The 19,514-nt window shown below is 46.1% G+C and overlaps 1 protein-coding gene across 1 annotated transcript in view; it reads left to right on the forward strand.

Annotated features, from left to right (window-relative positions):
* The window catches only part of ASB18 (ankyrin repeat and SOCS box containing 18), a 68,785-nt gene extending 63,440 nt beyond the window's left edge, over positions 1-5,345 (forward strand). Inside the window, exons 8-9 of the mRNA XM_021710733.1 lie at positions 3,641-3,754; positions 5,160-5,345. Of these exons, the coding sequence (XP_021566408.1) occupies positions 3,641-3,754; positions 5,160-5,345 (300 nt within the window). The remainder of the gene's footprint in view (positions 1-3,640; positions 3,755-5,159) is intronic.
* The last annotated feature ends 14,169 nt before the right edge of the window (positions 5,346-19,514 follow it).

Raw genomic sequence — 19,514 nt, forward strand, 5'->3', positions numbered from 1 at the left:
AGTTAATTTTAAATGACATTAAAATCTGTCAAAAGTAACTTGAAAAATTAAAACTATGTGCCAGATTTAGTTATTAAAAGATATGCAAAATCTTAGCAAATTGAATCTGGCATTATATCCAATAAGCATATAAAGTTTACAGAGTATACATAATGTACCTATGATATGCAATGATAAAATAATTAATATATAGTATAATACGTTTTTATATTATATACATGAGAATAACTAAATAGGATCTATTTTATATATACCAAAATGGTTCAATACTGGGAAATCTTTTACTATCAACTTGGTTAGAAAAGGTAAAAAATAAAATTAAAATCCTAAACTTTGTAGCAACCTAGGAATAGAAAGATATTTCCTTAACTTAGAACAGAGTATCTACCTGAAATTAATATCCAAGAGTATGTTAACGGTGAAACAAGAGAGACAAGTCTATTAAAATTAGAAATAAGATTTTTTTTTTTTTTTTTTTTGAGTCGGAGTCTCACTCTGTCACCCAGACTGGAGTGCAGTGGCCGCTGCCGGCCACCACAGCCTCAACCTGCTGGGATCCGGCAATCCTTCCTCCTCAGCCTTCCAAGTAGTTGGAACTACAGGCGCGCGCTACCATGCCCGGCTAATTTTTTGATTTATTGTAGAGATGAGGTCTCGCCAAGTTGCCCAGGCGAGTCTCGAACCCGCGGACTCAGACAATCCACTCACCTCAGCCTCCCAAAGCACTGGGATTACAGGCTGAGCCACCGAGCCTGGCTAGAAATAAGATTATTATGCCTACTGCTAATGTTGTTGTTTAACACTGAACTTAAAAACTCTAGCCAATATAATAAGATATTAATATTGAAGAGAAAAAAACACAATTATTTACAAAATGATTGTCTACTTGAAAAACAACCTTAATAAATACTTAAAAATATATTTACCAATCAGTGATAAATGAGCATACCAATAGAAAAATGAGCAAAAGTCACAATTTAGTAATTCACAAAGAAAGACAAATAAATGATCAACAAGTAAATATTCTATATTGTACCTGTCAGATTTAAATAATCAATGAGATGCTTTGGGTAGGGGGAAAGAGGCCCTCTCATATTCAGTTATTCATAAAACGTACCAATGTATGCACTTAAACATTGGCAATATGTTTTAAAAGCTTTAAAATGTACATAACCTTTTACATTGTGATCCTATTTCCAGGAATTCAATATTTAGATAACAATGGTTGGGGCAGACAGAGTAGAATTATGGTCAAGGATGTTCATCATTATAATATCAAAAAATATTAAGACAACTTACAATAGTTAATTCACTGAACACATTATGATACGCTCATAAAATATTACATAACCACTAAAATGATTACGAAATGCTCATTTTTGGATTGTTCACAGTCTATTCTGAATGGAACAAATATCAAGTTTCAAACTCATATGCAAAGCATTCACCCATTTTATATACGGTATTAACTTTTTCTCTAAATACATAAAACATTAGCATATACAAATGTTAATAATTGAGTTTATCTCTGAACAAAGAAATAGGATTTTTTTTTTCTTATTGTATTGGGATTTTAGATCTGGAACTGTGAAGAAACATGGCGAGTTGTAAAGTGAACAGCCGCAATGGGTGATTTAAATACTTTCTTCTGTTTGACTTTGTGTTCAGAGGGTCCCAGTGGGCACAAGACAAGCCAGGCCCAGCTGTCGGCTCTGGTTATTGTCTGCTGTAGATATACAGTGGCTGGCCTTAGAAAGATTGCATAACCTCAGCTTTCTCAACCAAGAAGTTGGAAGAACAATTGTACGACACTTGGCAAATCTTAGACCTCAAAAAGAGACAGCTATGAAGTTACCCTGATCCTCTCCAAAACCGAATCTGAATTTGGTCAAGCTTCTAAATCCAACTGCTAATTTACAGAAAACAGAGGAAGAACAACGTTTTTGTATACCCCACAGAGATAGAATCAGCAATATTCCGACGGTGAGAAACTCTACTGGACAAATAACCCAGCTCTTATAGCAAATAATTCACATAAAACAAAAAAAAAATCTAAAAGTACATCACACGGCCAGAGGCAGTGGCTCACTGTTGTAATCCCAGCACTTTGGGAGGGTAGGAGGGCAGGAGAATTACTTGAGTCCAGGAGGTCGTGATCAGCCTAAGCAACATAACAAGACTTCTAAAAAAATTAAAAATTAGCCGGGCATGGTTGTGCATACCCGTAGCCCCAGCTACTCAGGAAGCTGAGGCTGAAGGATCACCTGAGCCCAGGAGCCATGATCGTGCCACTGCATTCCAACCTGGGTGACAGAGTGACACCCCAATTCAAAAATAAAAAAATAATAAAAACACATCGTATCAACCTATCTGACTGTGTCAGTTTATCTGGATTGTTATTCAAACAAAGTATCTTGTTAATATGGTGGCATTGAAGAGAAATTTGTGAATTTAAACACAGTCTATATATTAGATGATGTTAAGAAACTATTAATTTCTCAGGTGTTATAGAAATATTGTCTTGATATTCCTTCCAAAGGGTCCTGTAAGAGACACATTGAAATATTTACAGATATGATTATAGGATTCATGGAATTTGCTTTAAAATAATATTAGGGAAAAATAAAATAAAATAATATCAGGGGAAGTGGATGGAACAGGATTGACCATGGGTTCGATGGTGGGTATGTAGAGGTTGAGCACACTGTTTTGTCTACTTTTGTGTTCATTCAAATTTCTCCATAATCACAAAAAGGTTATTTTTTTTTTTTTGAGTTGGATTCTCACTCCGTCACCCAGGCTGGGGTGCAGTGCCATGCTCACGGCCACCCCAGAGTTGACCTGCTGGACTCAGGCAATCCTTCTGCCTCAGCCTTCCAAGTAGCCGGAACTGTAGGTGCACATTACCATGCCCAGCTAATTTTTTGATTTATTGTAGAGATGGAGTCTTGCCAAGTTGCCCAGGCTGTTCTCAAACCCATGGTCTCAGGCAATCCTCTCACCTCAGCCTCCCAAAGTGCTGGGTGACTTGAGCCACCATGCCCGACCAAAAAGCAAATATTGTTTCCATTTTTATGATGAAGCAGATGGTCTTGAATTATAAATTTGCAAATAAGAAAGTAGGAATCTCTGCCAGTGGGGACTATGAAGGTAAAATGTCAAGGCCAAGTCAAGAGGAAATTCAACAGCAAAACGGTTCTTCTCTAATATGTCAGTATTCCCAACATATTAGAAAACTGAGGTAAGAAATTTGGAACACCACCCTCAGACTAAAACTTCCTCCCAGCACAATCTAATTTCTTTTCCCTGAGCAGCTCTCTGGGGGCAAAGAGGGCCTGCCAAGCCATCAGCACATCCCTGCCATGAACTTGAATGCATCAGCGCGTTGTCCAGATTTTCATGGGCATCCATCAGGATGGTAGGAAGGGCTCTCTTGCAGAGCTGTGGCCTTGTGTCTTTGTGCGCATTCACTAATTTGATCCCTGCAGCCATCATGTTGTTCTGTTACTGTTGCTGTTTCCTGTGTGATTGGGCCTAGCGGGGTCACACAGCTAAAGAGGACATACCCCCACATCTCCTTGCCCACTGGGGCTCAAAACCCAGTCACCCTACACTGTGTTCTTTGGCCTTTTCCCACCAGGTGCTGAAGACCTGTGCATCAACCCCTGCAGTCATTGAAGTGCTTTTCAACTCCTATTCTCAGCTCTGCGTGTCAGAGTCCTGGAAGGAGGTAATTCCTGAAGAATTATTTCAGGTAAGGAAGCTGTCTTCCTCTGCCTTTAGTACAAAACGTTCGTCTGTTTCTACTTCTTTGTGTGTGGAGTTTTGCACCCACATCCAGATGAGTATGGGTGGCTCAGCCTGTAATCTCAGCGCTTTGGGAGGCTGAGGTGAGTGGATTGCCTGAGCCCGTGGGTTTGAGACCCACCTGGGCAACTTGACAAGACCTCATCTCTACAATAAATCAAAAATTAGCCGGGCGCGGTAGCACATGCTGTAGTTCCAGCTACTTGGAAGGATGACAGAAGGATTGCTGGAGCCCAGCAGGTCGAGGCTGCAGTGGCCGGGAGCAACTACTACATTCCAGTCTGGGTGACAGAGTGAGACTCCAACCTGAGGGAAAAAAAAATCTGGAAAAGGAAAGAGAAAGGGAAACTGGGGGTGTTCTTGCAGATTTTTTTTTTTCTGGAGACTCAATAATCTTACAGACAAGAGCCTGTTATAATAGTTGGGATGCTATGGGCTGCAAGGAAGAAAAAGAGACCCACACTGGCCTAAGGATTGCCAGAGCTCCCTTAACCAGTGTCCAAAGAAAGGTGGATGTTGGTGCTGCCTGAATCCACAGGCTTCATCTCAGAACATGCTAATCTGGCCCTGTGTGTCAGCTTCAGCTTCTGGAGACTCAAAATAAGACTGAGGCAGCTGTGGCCATTATGTCTATACACAACAAAGTCCATGACTGCCCATTTAGAAAGATCGAGAACATTTTTTTTCCAGTCTTCTAGATTTTTCCTCCTGTTTCATTTACTTGAGTCATGTGCATGACACTAAACACCGAAGCAATGCTATGAGGCTGGCAGAAGGGAAGGGCTTGTCATGACAAGTCCAAAGCTCTCCAGGAAGACATTGAAGGAGTGAACCAGACATTTCCAACCTATATGAACCTTCTGTGTGGCACCTTCACCAAAAGCCAGTGATCCAGCTTCAGGTGATAGTCCAAGAAGCCTGATGCCAGGAATCAATACAGGGTGACAGAATGCCTTCAGCTCAGCCTAAGCTTCACATGGCAAGAGAGATGATCTAGACATCAAGGACTATGTTAAACTTGTGTTAGATGAACTGGGCCAACCCTGGGACTGCAGGGCTGCTGTGCAAAGGGATGGGGCAAAACAAAATTCGAGGACACTACCCGTATTATCTGAAGTCATTCAAAACAGAGACCCCCTCTGACTTGGCAGGAACTGAACTTTAGAAAAATTATACAAATGCTTTTGGTTGAGGATAGCTCCTTCAAAATGGTGCTTCCCCGTCTCGTGTGGTTATCTGGGATCATTTAGCAAAAAAAAAGGATCGATTGTCCAATCAGTGGTCTGGCTAGGAAGAGAATGTGTGTTGGTTCCATGTGCCCAGGTTTGTGACCCGCCTGCCTTTCTTTCCAGATGCACAAGCCTTTCTACCAGTCTCTCTTTGCCTTGGCCCATGCCCCACGCTGCTTACAGCAACTCTGCCGCTGTGCCCTTCGCAAACTGTTTGGCAAAAAGTGCTTTTGCCTGATACCCCTGTTACCCCTGCCAACGTCACTGCAAAATTATCTACTTTTGGAACCAGAGGGTGTTTTGCACTGAAAACCAGAACATTGCAGCCAGCGCTCTTGCTCTTATCCCCGCCCTTCAGTGGAGAGCCCCTTGGATAAAGACAGGCCTGGAGGGGCTCTCCCATCCCCCTCACTGTTCCGAGTGACTGACAGAAGCACAGACCTCACCAAGCCACAGGTCATCTCGAAATAGGATTGGTCCAGCACTTTGGGAGGATTGCTTCAGCCCAGGAGTTTGAGACCAGCCTGGGCAACATAGTGAGATGCCATCTTTACCAAAAAAATCAAACAATTAGCCTGGCATGGTAGCACGTGCCTGTAGTCCCAGCTGCAAGGATTGCCTGAGCCCAGGAGGTCAAAGTTGCTGTGAGCCATGATTGTGCATTCCAGCCTGGGCAACTGAGTAAGACCCCAACTCAAAGAAAGAAGGGAGGAAGGGAAGGAAGGAGGAAAGGAAGGAAAAGAGAGGAGAGGAGAGGAAAGAGAGAAAGAAAGAAAGAAAGAAATTGTATTGGTAATAAAAAGCCCTTTCGGCCTCTCAGAGTTGCTTGTGAGGATCAGGTGAAATCATTACAATTATAGTACTTGGTCTCAGAAAGTACCTTTCAATGAAAGTTAAACTAAAAACTACAATAAGTCCTCACTTAAGGTTGTCTATAGGTTCTTGGAAACCAACTTTAAGCATAACAGTATATCACAAAACCAATTTTCCCATAGGCTAATTAATATAAACAAGAATTAAGTTCCTATGGCATATTTCTGATCACAAAAGCATCACCACACTTTTAAATTGTGAACACTATGTATATTTAAGAAAGATTAATAATAACAAGTAAGAGAATTATTTGCCCAACTTCCAGTGCATCAGTGGGTGACAACAGTTGTCGTGGTGGTAACATCAAGGAAGAATTATTTGCAAAGTGAATATGGTCAGGACCACCTCCTGCCTCCACACAGTTCAGACATCATCACAAATGTGGCTGCTTGCCAAACACTGTCATGCCGTGTTGTTTATTGTCATGATTATCATATGCTTTACAGATTTTTATTTTACAGTCATTTGTGTTCATTCATTCGTTCATTTTCCAGCCCACTTATTCCACGTCAGGCTCGCAGGTGCCCAGAGCCCATCCTGGCAGCTCAGAGCACAAGGCAGGAACCGGCCTTGGACAGGATGCTGTCCCATCACAGGGCACACTCACACACACCCACACTCGCTCACACTGGGACCATATAGATATGCCAACTCACCTCACCTGCACAGCTTTAGGATGGGGGAGGATACTAGAGGACCCAGAGAAAACCCGCACAGATAGTGGCCCTGGCCAGGAATCTGTATTGTTTCTCATCAACATTATAACACAACTGCCTTGAATGAAAAGATATTCGTCAAGGATCTACTGTATTCACATTTTTCCAAGGGTTGTGTCCTGCCTCCAGGGTATTAGCAACATATATGCTGCTCCCCCAGTCTTCAGACTCTCAACCTCATAGAGAGGCCTCTCATCCCTCCTGCAACCCGACCACCTGGAGAGGCTCTTGCCCCAGAACATGACAGACCTGTGGGTTGAGAGAGGACACTTGTGTCCATAGCAAGTACGCCTGCCCTGGGTCTATCAGCTTCCAGTCACATTACAGTCCAGAGCTCCCCAGGAGGACATTGGAGGGGTGAGCTAGACATTTCCATCCTGTATGGGCCTCTGGTGACACTCTCACCAAAAGCCAGTGATCCAGCTCTGAGGGATAGTCCAGGAAGCCAGGTGCCAGGAATCAACACAGGGTGATAGAAGATGCCTTCAGCTCAGCCTGAGGCTTACATGGCAAGAAGAGATGTTCTAGGTATCCAGAACTGCATTAACTTTGACTTTTATGAACTCTATTGTTTTGTTTTGGTTTTGTTTTTTGCATTAGGGTCTCACTTTGTCACCCAGGTTGAAGTACAGTGGCACAATCACAGTTCACTGCAGCCTTGGACTCCTGGGCTCAAGTGATCCTCCCGAATAGCTGGACAACAGGCACAAACCTCTGCACCCAGCTGATTTTCTGTATTCTGATGCTTTGACATCTGGGGCCTTGCTAACTCTGGAGAGACTGCCCCTCCTAGGGTTAGCCAATTCTCAGAAATAGCAGACAACTCGACACAGAGCCTGCTTTTCAAATATAAGCCAACCAATCCAGAGCCCACACTTCAACCACCTCTTTTATTCAGCTCTCACACTCTAGACCACTGTCCACCCCAGAGCAGGTGCTGGACAACTTGGGATGACCCCTGTGCCCCAGAACCTCCTGAAATTATTCTAATAGCCAACTCTATGCCTTACCCTATCTTATCCTTTCCTCCCCCTCACCTCCTGATCGGCCCTGGTGATTCCCCAAGTGTTATCCCCCACCCTCCCTTGTGGAATGGCATGCCCTTTCCTCTCAGAAACAGTAATAAATGACCTTTTCAGTGGCAATAATATCCTGATCTGCCGGCCCTACCAGATGTCAAATTTTCTATTAATACACTATATTTTAATGCAAGGGCCCTTTATGGCTATCCTCTGAGGACAAGCAGTAGCTATCTTTAGTTAGAGCCAGTGGAAGGTTCTGCCCAAATGAACCTCAGAGAGGACTGGGAACACCTTCTGTCTTAGTCCAGTCTTGAGTTTCTATAAAGGAGTACCTGAAGCTGGGTAATTTATACAGAAAATATATTTATTTGTCTCATAGTTCTCCGTGCTGTATGAGAAACATGGCACCAGCATCTGCTTCTGGTGAGGCTTTCAGAAAACTTTTAAACATGGCAGAGGGCAGAGGGAGCCAGTGTGTCACAGGGTGAGAGGGAGCAAGGGAGAGAGGAAGAGGTGCCAGACTGTTTTTAACAACCAGTTCTGGAGTGAACTAATGGAGCGAGAACTCATTACTGCCCCCATGACCCAAAAACCTCCCACTAGGCCCCCTCTAATATTGGGGATCAAATTTCAACATGAGATTTAGAGGGAACAAATATCCCAACTATATCAACCTCCCACTGGTACAGCCTGGAAATAGAGTTCAGTTCCCAGCAAATATCTACTGTGTAAGGTGGGATGTTGTGTGCACCATGAGTGAAGCCCACTGTTGAAGTGAAAAGAGAGTCCTGGCAGGCCCACCCAGTGAGGGTGGGCATCATGAAGGAAGTAGCCAGGCTTCCCCTTGGTGTGTGGTCAGATTTCAGCACAGCAGATCTGCACAGGGAGTGGTAAGACAGCATCCCCCAGCTCCTTCAGTTGACTCACCCACAACCCAGCCTTTGAGATGTACAATTGACCTGTCCTACAAAAGGACTGTGGAAACACAGCTTCTAGACTCCTCCTACCCCCATCCCAGGCAGATGACTCTCTCCAAGCCCCTTCTACCGAGACTTTCAGAAGCCACTACTGCATCCAAAGGAAAACTTGAACAAAGATGGGGTGCAGGAGAATGCAGGGCTCCATAAAGGAATGATGACTTATTCTTCTAGAGGAGAGGGTCCTCACATTTTGGCAGCTGGAAGGAAGTGAGACTAGAGAGGATGAGGGGACAGATCAGGAGGGTCTTAGCTTCCAAACAAGGATTCTGAACTTCACTGAACAGGCTATGAGGAACCACAGAGTAGATGAGTTGGTGGGGCCACAATGGGATGCTAGGAAGCTTGTTTTGTCCTGGAAAGGAATGCAACACACTGGAAGGAGGGCAGCAACCCAAGGTAACATCCTAGAGATGGATTCAGAGCCAGGCTCCTCCACTGAGCAACAAGAATACTTAACTAAATTGGCTCCATGGCTCACCTAGGAAGTGAAAGAATCTGCTTCTCTCTCACCCAGTTAGGAATCAGTGAGATGTCTGATGTGAGACAGGTCTTCTCCAACTCTGAAGGGATATTGTTGAAATGCAGATTCAGCCTCTAGAGGTCTGGGATGGGGCTCAGATTCTGTGGCTGTGAGGACTGGAATATTTCTAATGACCTCGGGGACATCCCTGCTCCTGGTCTGCAGCCTCCACTGAGCAGAGAAATTGCAAAGCCCCAGGCCAAGAACCCAGCTCAGAGAAGGAACATCATAGCTGGTTCCTTCTGTTATTAGGATTCTTTTTATCATTAGAGGAAGAAAACAGCCTAATATTAAAAGAGAGAGACTGCAAAAAGTGGGAAAGAATAGCAGTGTTATGCATAAGGTACAAATGACAAGGGTAAGAACCATACAAAACATATAAGTATGGCAGTCTTTAAGGAGCCCAGTCCTCACTGAATTCTGAACATGGGAATCAGAGCACATGTCCTGTCTTCCACAGCGACACCCTCCACCCTGCTCCACCCCACCCCACCTTAGCAAACAGCTTGACTGGCTTTCTAAAATGCATTAAATTTTAAATACATTTCGAGCCATGAAGAAGCCAGAGCTCTTTTAAAACATATTGGCACTATACTTCTAAATATCAAATAGCTAATAGCCAATTATTAGGTTTCCAAAAACATTTTTCCCCAAATTATAGCTTAAAGACAGCAGCATGATTCTCACGGTTAGCCTCAAAGGTCTCCCCATAGCTGCCTGATATTTTGCCATTGTGGAGGAATTCTTTCTTTTTCATTATCTTCACCCTCAAGAATTTTCCTTAAAATTCAGATGTTCCTGGAAAGAGCTAACTGACGTTCCTGAGGGATAGACCATTCACTTACTTGTTCACTTTTTTATGTTTTATTGTGAATTGTTGTAAAACACATGATATAAAACGTATTAGTCAGGCACGGTGACTCACACCTGTAATCCTAGTGCTCTGGGAGGCCAACACAAGAGGATTACTTGAGCTCGGGAGTTCAAAACCTGCCTGGGCAACATAGTGAGACCCCGTCTCTACAAAAAATTTAAAATTATCTAAATGTGGTGACGCACAGCTATATTCGCAGCTACTTGGGTGACTGAGGTGGGAGCATCATTTGAGCCCAGGAGGTCAAGGTTCCAGTGAGCCATGACTGTGCCACTGTACAGATTGTCCCACCAGCCCGGGTGACAGAGCAAGACCCTGTCTCTAAAAAAACAAGTAATGTATCCTCTTGGCTATTTTTAAGTGTATAGTTCAGTAGCGTTAATTCTATTCACATTGCTATGTGATAGTTCTCTCGAACTTTTTTCATCTTGAAAAGCATCTCCTTATTTCTCCCTGCCCCCTGCCCCCTGTCCGCTGGCAATCACCGTTCTACATTCTGTGTCCATAGTTTTGATTACTCATACTTGAATACTTCATATAAGTGAAATCATACAATATGTGTCCTTCTGTGACTGGCTTATTTAGCATACTGTCTTCAAGATTTGTCCATGTTGTAGCATGCTGCAGGACTGCCTTCTTTTTAAAGGCTGAATAATATTCCACTGTGTATACACATGACATTTTGTCTATGCATTCATCTGTCAGTGGACACTCAGGCTGCTACCACCTCTTGGTTATTGTGAAGAATACTGCATTGACTATGTGTGTGCAAATACCTCTTTGAGATCCTGACTTCCGTTCCTTTGGGTATGTATCCAGAGGAGGGATTGATGACTGGGATCATATGGTAGTTCTATTTTTAATTTTTTGAGGAACCTCATACTCTTTTATAACAACTGTACCGTTTCACATTTCCACCAGCAATGTGCAAGTGTTCCAATTTCTCCATGCCCTCATCAACACTTTTTATTTTCTGGGGGGTTTTCCCCCACATTTGTTCGTTCATTTAACTAACACTTTTGAAAGTCTGCTGAAGATGGAGTCCAATGCTTAGGGACAAGGACCCATCGTCAACAAGACGGACTTGATGGTCACCTTCTTTTTTGTGGCGCTCACAGCCAGGTAAGGAAGGACAACTCATCCTAGGCTGCTGGAGAGAACTGGGCACATCAGGGAGGTGTGGAGAGAGAGGAAGAGCTCCCATTCTTGGCCATGTTCTCTCCAGCTACAACTCTGTGCTGAGTAAGGGCTGCTATAGTCCCAGGGCAGGTAGCAGTTTGAGCACTGTAAGACTTACCTGGCCGTGGCTTTCATCACAGTGCCCTACAGGCAATCACGTGACTTCTATGATGCGCGCTCCCTTCCCCCACCCCTCCAAGTCAGCATAATATGAAATATGGCATCCAGACCTCCATTCTAGCACTCTTGGTCAGCATGACCCATGGGCAGCCATCACATGGCAATACACTGAAGCCCCTAAGCTGCCAGGAGTCCTTCACCATGCCCCCAATTTCTCAGAAACATGAGGCCACCCCTGCAAGAGAATGAGTAGGAAATAAATTGGTACTAGAAATGAGTTCTGAGTCACCTGGGTTCTAGAGGCTGTCAAGATGGGCTAAATACTCTTCCCAAATTATGGCTGTGACTGGAACAAATATGGCTTGTGTAGTTGTTTGGGCCTATCTTAATGATTAGATGAGATAGAATTCATTCATAGTTTATGGAATTTACTGCTAGCAATGTGCTTTGTTAAAGCAAAAAAGGAGCCGGGCTCGGTGGCTCAGCCTATAATCCCGCGCCTTTGGGAGGCTGAGGTGAGTGGATTGCTTGAGCCCGCGGGTTCGAGACCCGCCTGGGCAGCGAGACCTCATCTCTACAATAAATCAAAAAATCAGCCAGGCGTGGTAGCGCATGCCTGTAATTCCGGCTACTTGGAAGGCTGAGGCAGAAGGATCGCCGGAGCCCAGCAGGTCGAGGCTGCGGTGGCCGGGAGCGGCCACTGCACTTCAGTCTGGGCGACAGAGTGAGACTCCAACTCAAAAAAGAAAAAAGAAAAAAAGGGCCGGGTATGGTGGCTCACGCCTGAAATCCCAGCACTTTGGGAGACTAAGGTGGGAGGATCACTTGAGCCCAGGAATTCAAGACCAGTCCGTGCAACATAGCAAGACCTCATCTCTACAAAAAATGTAAAAATTAGCCAGCTGTGGTGACACATGCCTGTAGTCTGAGTTACTCAAGAGACTGAGGTGGAAGGATCACCTGAGCAGAGGAGATTGAGACTGCAATGAGCCATGATGGTGCAACTGCACACCAGCCTGGACAACAGAGTAAGACCCTGACCCAATCAAGCAATCAATCAATAAAGACTTGCATAATTCCACATATGAGAGACAGAGAAAGAATTGGGAGGAGGAAGTGGAGGAGGAGAACAAGACTAAGAGAAGGAGGAGAAGGAAAGAGAGAAGTAAGGAGGGTAAAAAGGAGGGAGGGAGGTAAATTAGAAAAAGTATTCTACTTTGAGAATTATCCAGGGTTACTTCTTTTCCAGTAAACAATATACACTCTAAGATTTTTTTATTAAAGTATCTAAAAATGTTTTCTTATACAGTTCACATTGAACATCATTATTTTTCTCATTGACTGTATTATATAAATGCAATTCTGTAAGGCCTAAATTGTTTTCTTTCATTTCAAATTTAGTTTTAAATGATGAATTCACATGGCTCAAAATTCAGCAGGTAACAAGTAAAGGATGTTTTTACTTGCTGTTTCAGCTTCTTTAAAATGTCAGCAGAGGAATGTTTTTTCTCTAGCTTTTACTGGATAACTTTGATTATTACTTGTCATCTGACCAGTCAGGATTCAAAAATACCCAAGTAAAGTGCTCCATCAGCAATGGTCCTGGAGGGGTCGATCTCTGTTCTCACCAACCAGCCCCAGGACAGGTTGAAATTTTCACAGCTGGACCACCAGACACAATCCACAGTTCACGTGCAATTGGTGCAAAGACCCAGCACTGTGTGATGTATCATGTTTAAAATTCTGAAGCCAGAATTAAGCCTGTCCTTTTTAGTGCATTTGTGTTAGTTTAATTTTAAGTTACTTGATAATCATGGATTCAGCATCGTTTGAGGAAAATCAAAGCCATTGACTGTTTAGGTCTAAGGAGCATTTGCTAATCCCAGTAACTGTATATAATTGTCAAATTGCCAATCTCTTAAGACACACGTTGATGGGGCAGGCTGTTGAACTTTTGCAAAGAACACTTAACCCCCTACAGCAATAGTGTAAAATATAGGCTTGGAGAATGAGCTGGTACACTCAGTACCCCCGCCTCCTGTCCACGTGGGGCATCTAAGAAGCTTGATCACAACAATTTGGGATGCTGTTAGCTTGCCGAGTGCTTTTCATCTCTTAAGGGCTGCCCAAGGATCAAGTGGTACGCCAGAAATATTGTATCTTTTATTCCATTATGTCTAGGATAAATTAATCCTTAGTCAAATTTTCGTTGTGCAGCTGGGATATTCAGAAGCCCCAAAGTTTCAGTTATGGTCAATACTGCATCTTATTTCCAGGATTTAAGTATAGTTTGGGAGATTCAAGCTCTGAGATTTGTCTTGAAATATTAACATCTTTCTATGTTAAAACAAAAGTTAATTTTACTATATTGTGTTATCCAGAGCTCTGCAGATTGCAGTACTGAAATTCATTTTCATAGAGTCCTGCAGGTGGCGCCAACAGCAAGCGGTCTTACCTTCGCCCACCAACCTGCTCTCCCCAGAATTAAAAGAGGAAGATTTTAGTTCACATGATAAAGGGGAGGAGAGCATAGGAAAACTATAGCTCCAACTAAGTATCATATAGAATTATGCTGCCATAACTAAAAATTCAGTAATTAAAATATTGATTATGGAATTGCTTGCTTCCGTTGTATTAAATATGTACATTTTATAGGCAATGTGTTTATAAATAAATGTAATTTTCAGTTGACTCTTTTATGATGCCATAATGACAGCCCAATCCTCACTTGTGTGTTAAAAGTGTTCCTTAACAAAATTAGACACTTACCACTGCAGTGTAGCTAGCCGGGTTTTCAGCCTTCATCTAATCTTCCAGAATGGTATTTTTGCAGTCCTAACACTCTTTGCTTAATCACTCCAATAAAAAGAGTAGATTTCTTTGTAACGCAATTTGTAAGCAATAAACATGATTGAGAATGCAGTATTTGCTGTCGACTATGTTTAATGCAGGGCTTTAATTTGGTGTGTAATTATTCATTTACTAGGCATTTTTTCCCTTCACATTTCTTTTCCCTCCTCTAAAGAAAGTTGGTGAGTTTGGAGAACACTGGAGAAACAGGGCTTCTGTGTGTTTGATGTAAGCCGGAGTTTGATACAGATGTTATGGCAAGAGAACACTTTTTTTTATCTGCTAAAGACAGGAGGTCACATTAACTCGTAATACAGACACATAAAAATGTGATTATGGGTTCTAAACAGAACGCAGTAGGCTCCTAGTTAACACAATGAGATTTCTAGGAAGTGATGCATAAATTCTTCAAAAATGACACATTTCTCACGTTCCATTCCAATTAAATTACTGAGGCAGCTAACAGCCATGAGCACAGAGAACGGGATAAAATGAGGGTTTTCTTCTTGTAACTGTATCTCTGTGAAAGTATATTTTTATGAGAAGCAGTTAATATTAAGCTATTATTTTTCAACTGTGCTGGAAGGGATGTCTTGCGCCTTCCTTGTCGAGCTCTCTCCAAAAGAGCCTCCTCCTTTGTTTCTTGGGTTTGCTAATAGGAAGAATCGCTCCCCTGGGTACAACCCTCAGCGGGGTCTGCAGAGTGAAAGGGATCAACCCAGAAAGGGGTTCCAGGGCACCATCCCCCTAGGGCCGGGCTCAGAGGCCTGCCGCAGGGGGACCCAAGGGCTGGAGGAGCCACATGCGCTCCCCCCGCGGCGCCCGGCTCGGGGCTGACACCCACTCGCGAGATGCGAACTCGCGGGACCCAGCTGGGGCAAAAGGCGTGGAGCTGACACCCACTCGCGATCTGTGAACAACTGGGGAGGACTGTGTGGAGCTGGATTCTACTCGCAGTTCGCGAACACGCGGGACGCGGCTGAGCGGGAGGCGCGGGGCTGGCGCCCACTCGCAATTCGCGAACACGCGGGGCCCGGCTGGGGCAGGGGCGTGGGGCTCACATCCACTCGCGATCTGCGAACACGCCTAGCCCTGCTGGGGACGGGGCGGGGTCCCACTCATAATTCACGAACACGCGGGGCCCAGCTGGGGACGGGGGGGGACTGTGGGTTGGCGCCCACTCGCGATCCGCGAACTCGCGGGACCCGGTCGGCCGGGAGGCGGGAGGCTGTCGCCCACTCGCGATCCGCGAACACGCGGGGCCTGGTTGGGCGGCAGCTGGGGGCTCGCAGCCACTCGCGCTCCGCGGCCTCGTGGGGTCTGGAGTCCTCGGCCGCCTGAGACCTCCGGGTCCTGAGTGTCCTGCGGCTGCGCAGAGGATTCTCTCCCCAAGCGCCGGGGTCCCGGGTGGGGAGTTGTCCGACAGTCTTCGGAGCCCCCCGCTGCGCAACCCGGGGGGCGCGGCATCCGAGCCCCGCTCCCGGGCCCCGGGAGGTTCGGGGCTGTCCCCGGAGGGAGGCTGGAGCAGCGCGGGGCCGCCGGGGCGGGCGGGGGCGTCGGAAGACAAAAGGACGGGAAGCTTTCGGCTCCAAAAGACGCGGACGCCTCGCGCTGGGCTTGAAAGGCGCTGGGAGGGCGGCGGCAGAGCGATCCCAATCAGAAATGCGATGTGAAGTCCTAATGAACTTGACTGCGTGAACATTTATAATCCCCCATGGCCCTAAATGAAATCAGATATAATCAGAAGATACAGGGAAGGGAGTGTTTACAGCCGACGCCGGGCGGCCGCGGGACGGGGAGATGCGGCCCCGGTATTGATGTCGAAAATGATGGATAACGCGGGAATGGCAAATATACTATTTGTCTAATGGCTCGGCAATTAAATTCCCCTGTAAATGACCCATGCCTCATTTCATCCTAATCTATGGAATTTTGATTGAATTCGTCAGCTCTAATTGAAAAATACTGCACTTTAATGTCTGCATTGCAGTTTCAGGACGAGAGTGGTTTTAATGAGACGGTGCCCCCCTGACCCGGGAATATTTGAGACTTTTATTCGGAATTTAAAGCCAGAAGATTGCTCAACTGAGCCCTGAGATTTCCTCTCGTGGATCCGCGTCCATCCATCTCCAGACGCGATTTAATAAACGCACTTGAGGATAAATGCGCCCCTGACCCTGGCGCCCATGTGGCACCCAAGCGGCGTCCCCTCCGCGGGACAAGTGCCGGCGGCCCCGGGATAGTGCGGGGTTCGGGGAGAGGCGCTCCGAAGAGGGACCTGCCCCCACGACGGAGCCCGGGTGCCCTGCCCACCCCCCCCCCACCCCTTCAGTTCCACGGCACTATCTCAGACCCCGGCCTCCACCTCCCCGAGGCCAAATCTAGGCACCCTCCCTGGAGGAGGAAGCCCGGCTGTCTGCGACCCACGCACCCAGAGAAGAGGCCAGCGTACCCCGAGATGGGGCTGGCCCGGACTCACTTTATATGTAAATGGCAAGGCGAAGCCATCCCTGAGAAATCAGCTACTTGCTGAAGCATATTTACTAGATTGAAATGAGTTAAAGAGAAACATTTTAAGTCGCGCAAACGAGATAATTGGGACGCATTAAAACTGGAGATGCTTGCTCCTTTAAAAAAAAAAAAAAAAAAAGTGCCAGGGAGGAAGGAAGTGTGAAAGCCCGCGTGGAAACCAACCCCGGGCCGGTCAGAGACTGGAAATCCGGGATGAGTCCTCGCGGGGATTTTGGCGGGGAGCCGCTCCCCAAAGACCTTAAGGATTGAGCATCCCTCCGACCCCAGCGGGGGTGGCCCAGTCCGTTCCCTCGTTCCGAGGGGTCGATCCCTTCCGCGGCCCGCAGGGGGCGCCGTCAAGCCTCAGTCCTGCGGCCAGAGCTGAGCTCGGTGCAGGAGGAGGGGGCGGATCAGCCCCAGTCCTTGGACCACAGCTCGAGTCCCATCCCCACCCCACCCCAGCTTCGCCCACTCCCCCAGCCTCCTGCAGTGTTTAAAACTTGGCTTGTTGGTGGGGGCTGGGAGGGGGCCTGGGAGGGTGTGGGGGGAAGCAGGAGGCCAAAGTGCACGGGTTGCCTACCCCCTGCCCACAAGAGGAATGTATTTGAAGGAGACCCCACCGAGTTTACGGGTCTCTTATTTAAAATACCACACTCTGAAACGACATAGAAGCTGCCTCCCTGGGAAGGCGGTGTCTGGCGCCTGCGACGCTGGGTTTGGTGACGAGCGCAGACAGCAGAGGACTCTCCCGGGCCGCGGCCGGTCTCTGCGCCGCGACCTCCGTCGGTGCATGGGGCTGCGCGGCGCCCACCCAGAGGCGGCGCTTGGGACCTCTCTTCCCCGGGAGGCGTCGTGTGTTGCTAAACTCCGTACTGCATCCTGTTCCGTTTGGTTGGTCCGCGGTTTGTTTTCAAACGCCCGAGGGTCTCGTGCTCGGAGGCTGCCCTCGAATGGAGGTTCTCACTCCCAGCGCACGGACTTTCGCCCCCGGCGGGCGGGTGGCCACCGAGGGCTCTGCAACGCATGCTCGCAGCGTGGCACTCTCCTGAAATCCTCTGGGCCAGGCGTGTTACACGATCTGGTTCAGTCCCACGACAACCCGGAGACATAGCGCTGTATTCATTGAGAGAGAGCGTGAGATGGGATTCCTGCCCATTACGCAGCTGGAACAGCAGAGGCCGAGGTGCCCTCAGACCCGGATGTCAGAAGGTTTCCCATCTGTCCACTTCCAGGACCTGCCCAAGGTGGGTCAGAGCCGGGAGAAACTTACATGGATTCTAAAGGAATCACATTCAAAATTGGATCGTGCTCCTGACACGTTGTAAGATCGTGGAAATCTGGGGGGTTTTCCCCTAACGTTTGTGACAAAGGCTTCTCTTGTGACCTGGGCTTTGAAAATGTAAAGCAGTTGGGAATCTTTCTCTTGTCCAGCTGTAGGCATGAAAAAGACGTCCAGCCCTCTGATCCCCGAGAAGGGGATTTGGCATCCATCTACAGAGCCTGGAACCACAGAACCCAAACAGGCTCAAATGCAGATGCCATTGCTCACGTGATCCCTGGGGGGCGCTCTGGATTCCTGAGCTTTCTGCCCACCCTAGATACTTTTCAGACTCTTAAAACCTCAGAAATTGTGAAGCCTCAAAACTGTTTCCTGCCATTCCTTCATTAAGTCACTAAAATTATAATATCCATCATGTTTACAGATACAAAATAACCTTCTTAGATCATTTTAAGATCCTAAATGTAAAATTTGACTTGTGCAATATATTATTCAGTTCATTACACTGTGAAGTATAAATTTCCAAATAACTTGCAATATACAGAATGAACTGAATTTGGAGCATTTTTGGTTTGAATAAAGTTAAACTTTATTAAGTCACATCTCTTAAGTTTTCTGGAATTTTCTTGTTTTGTTTGCAGTTTAACTGGGACTGCAATAGACTTGCAGAATGGGGTTGGGGAGTTATAATAGCAAAGAGACTAGAAATACCACAGTAACAATTGGGTTTCAAGACACTCATCTTCTGGCCAGGTTCTGTGGCTCACGCCTGTAATTCCAACACTCTGGGAGGCCAAGACAGGAAGATCATTTGAGCCCAGGAGTTCAAGATCATCCTGGGCAACATAATGAGACCTTGTCTCTCCAAAAAAAATCAAAAGAAAAAATTAGTCAGGCATGGTACCGCACATCTGTAGTTCTAGCTACTTGGGGGTCTGAGGCAGAATGATTGTCTGTACCCAAGAGACTGAGGCTGCAGTGAACCATGATTGTGCCACTGCACTCCAGTCTGGCAACAGAGTGAGACCCCGCCAACTCAAAAATAAAAATAACAAATAAATAAAACACTCATCTTCTAAAAAATGAGGGAAGGAAAATGAAGTGAGATAAGTAGGGGAGGGAGGGGGAGAGTCCCTAAACTTTGTATACATCCAATTCATTCACATGATATCCAATACCCTCATTTTCTGAACCATCATGATCAATTTCTGCTCTTTCTAAACCTTCGTGTTCCTTATTGGCTCAGACTTCAGGGAACAGGATTCTCTGGATGGAGACAAGCCAGATTGCTTCTGACTTTGGTTCATTTCCCAGCAGAGACTGTTTTTTCCTCATATATCCAGAAGAAGGAGAGCGGAGAGCCAGACAGCCTGGAAGAGGCCCATCCACAAAGCCCTGCTGTGGTGCCTGACACTGCCAGCAATGGCCACTATGCTGTGACCTGGCCAGAACAGGCATCCAATACCCATGGGAGCCCCTGGAACCAGGCCCCCAGCACTTCTTCTGGCATCAATGGCCATGTCCCCTGCAGGTAGCAATTGCCTGAGTGTGGTC

This window comes from Carlito syrichta, unplaced genomic scaffold (assembly GCF_000164805.1).
Source record: "Carlito syrichta isolate Samal-C Ts95f unplaced genomic scaffold, Tarsius_syrichta-2.0.1 Scaffold298871, whole genome shotgun sequence".
NCBI lineage: Eukaryota > Metazoa > Chordata > Mammalia > Primates > Tarsiidae > Carlito > Carlito syrichta.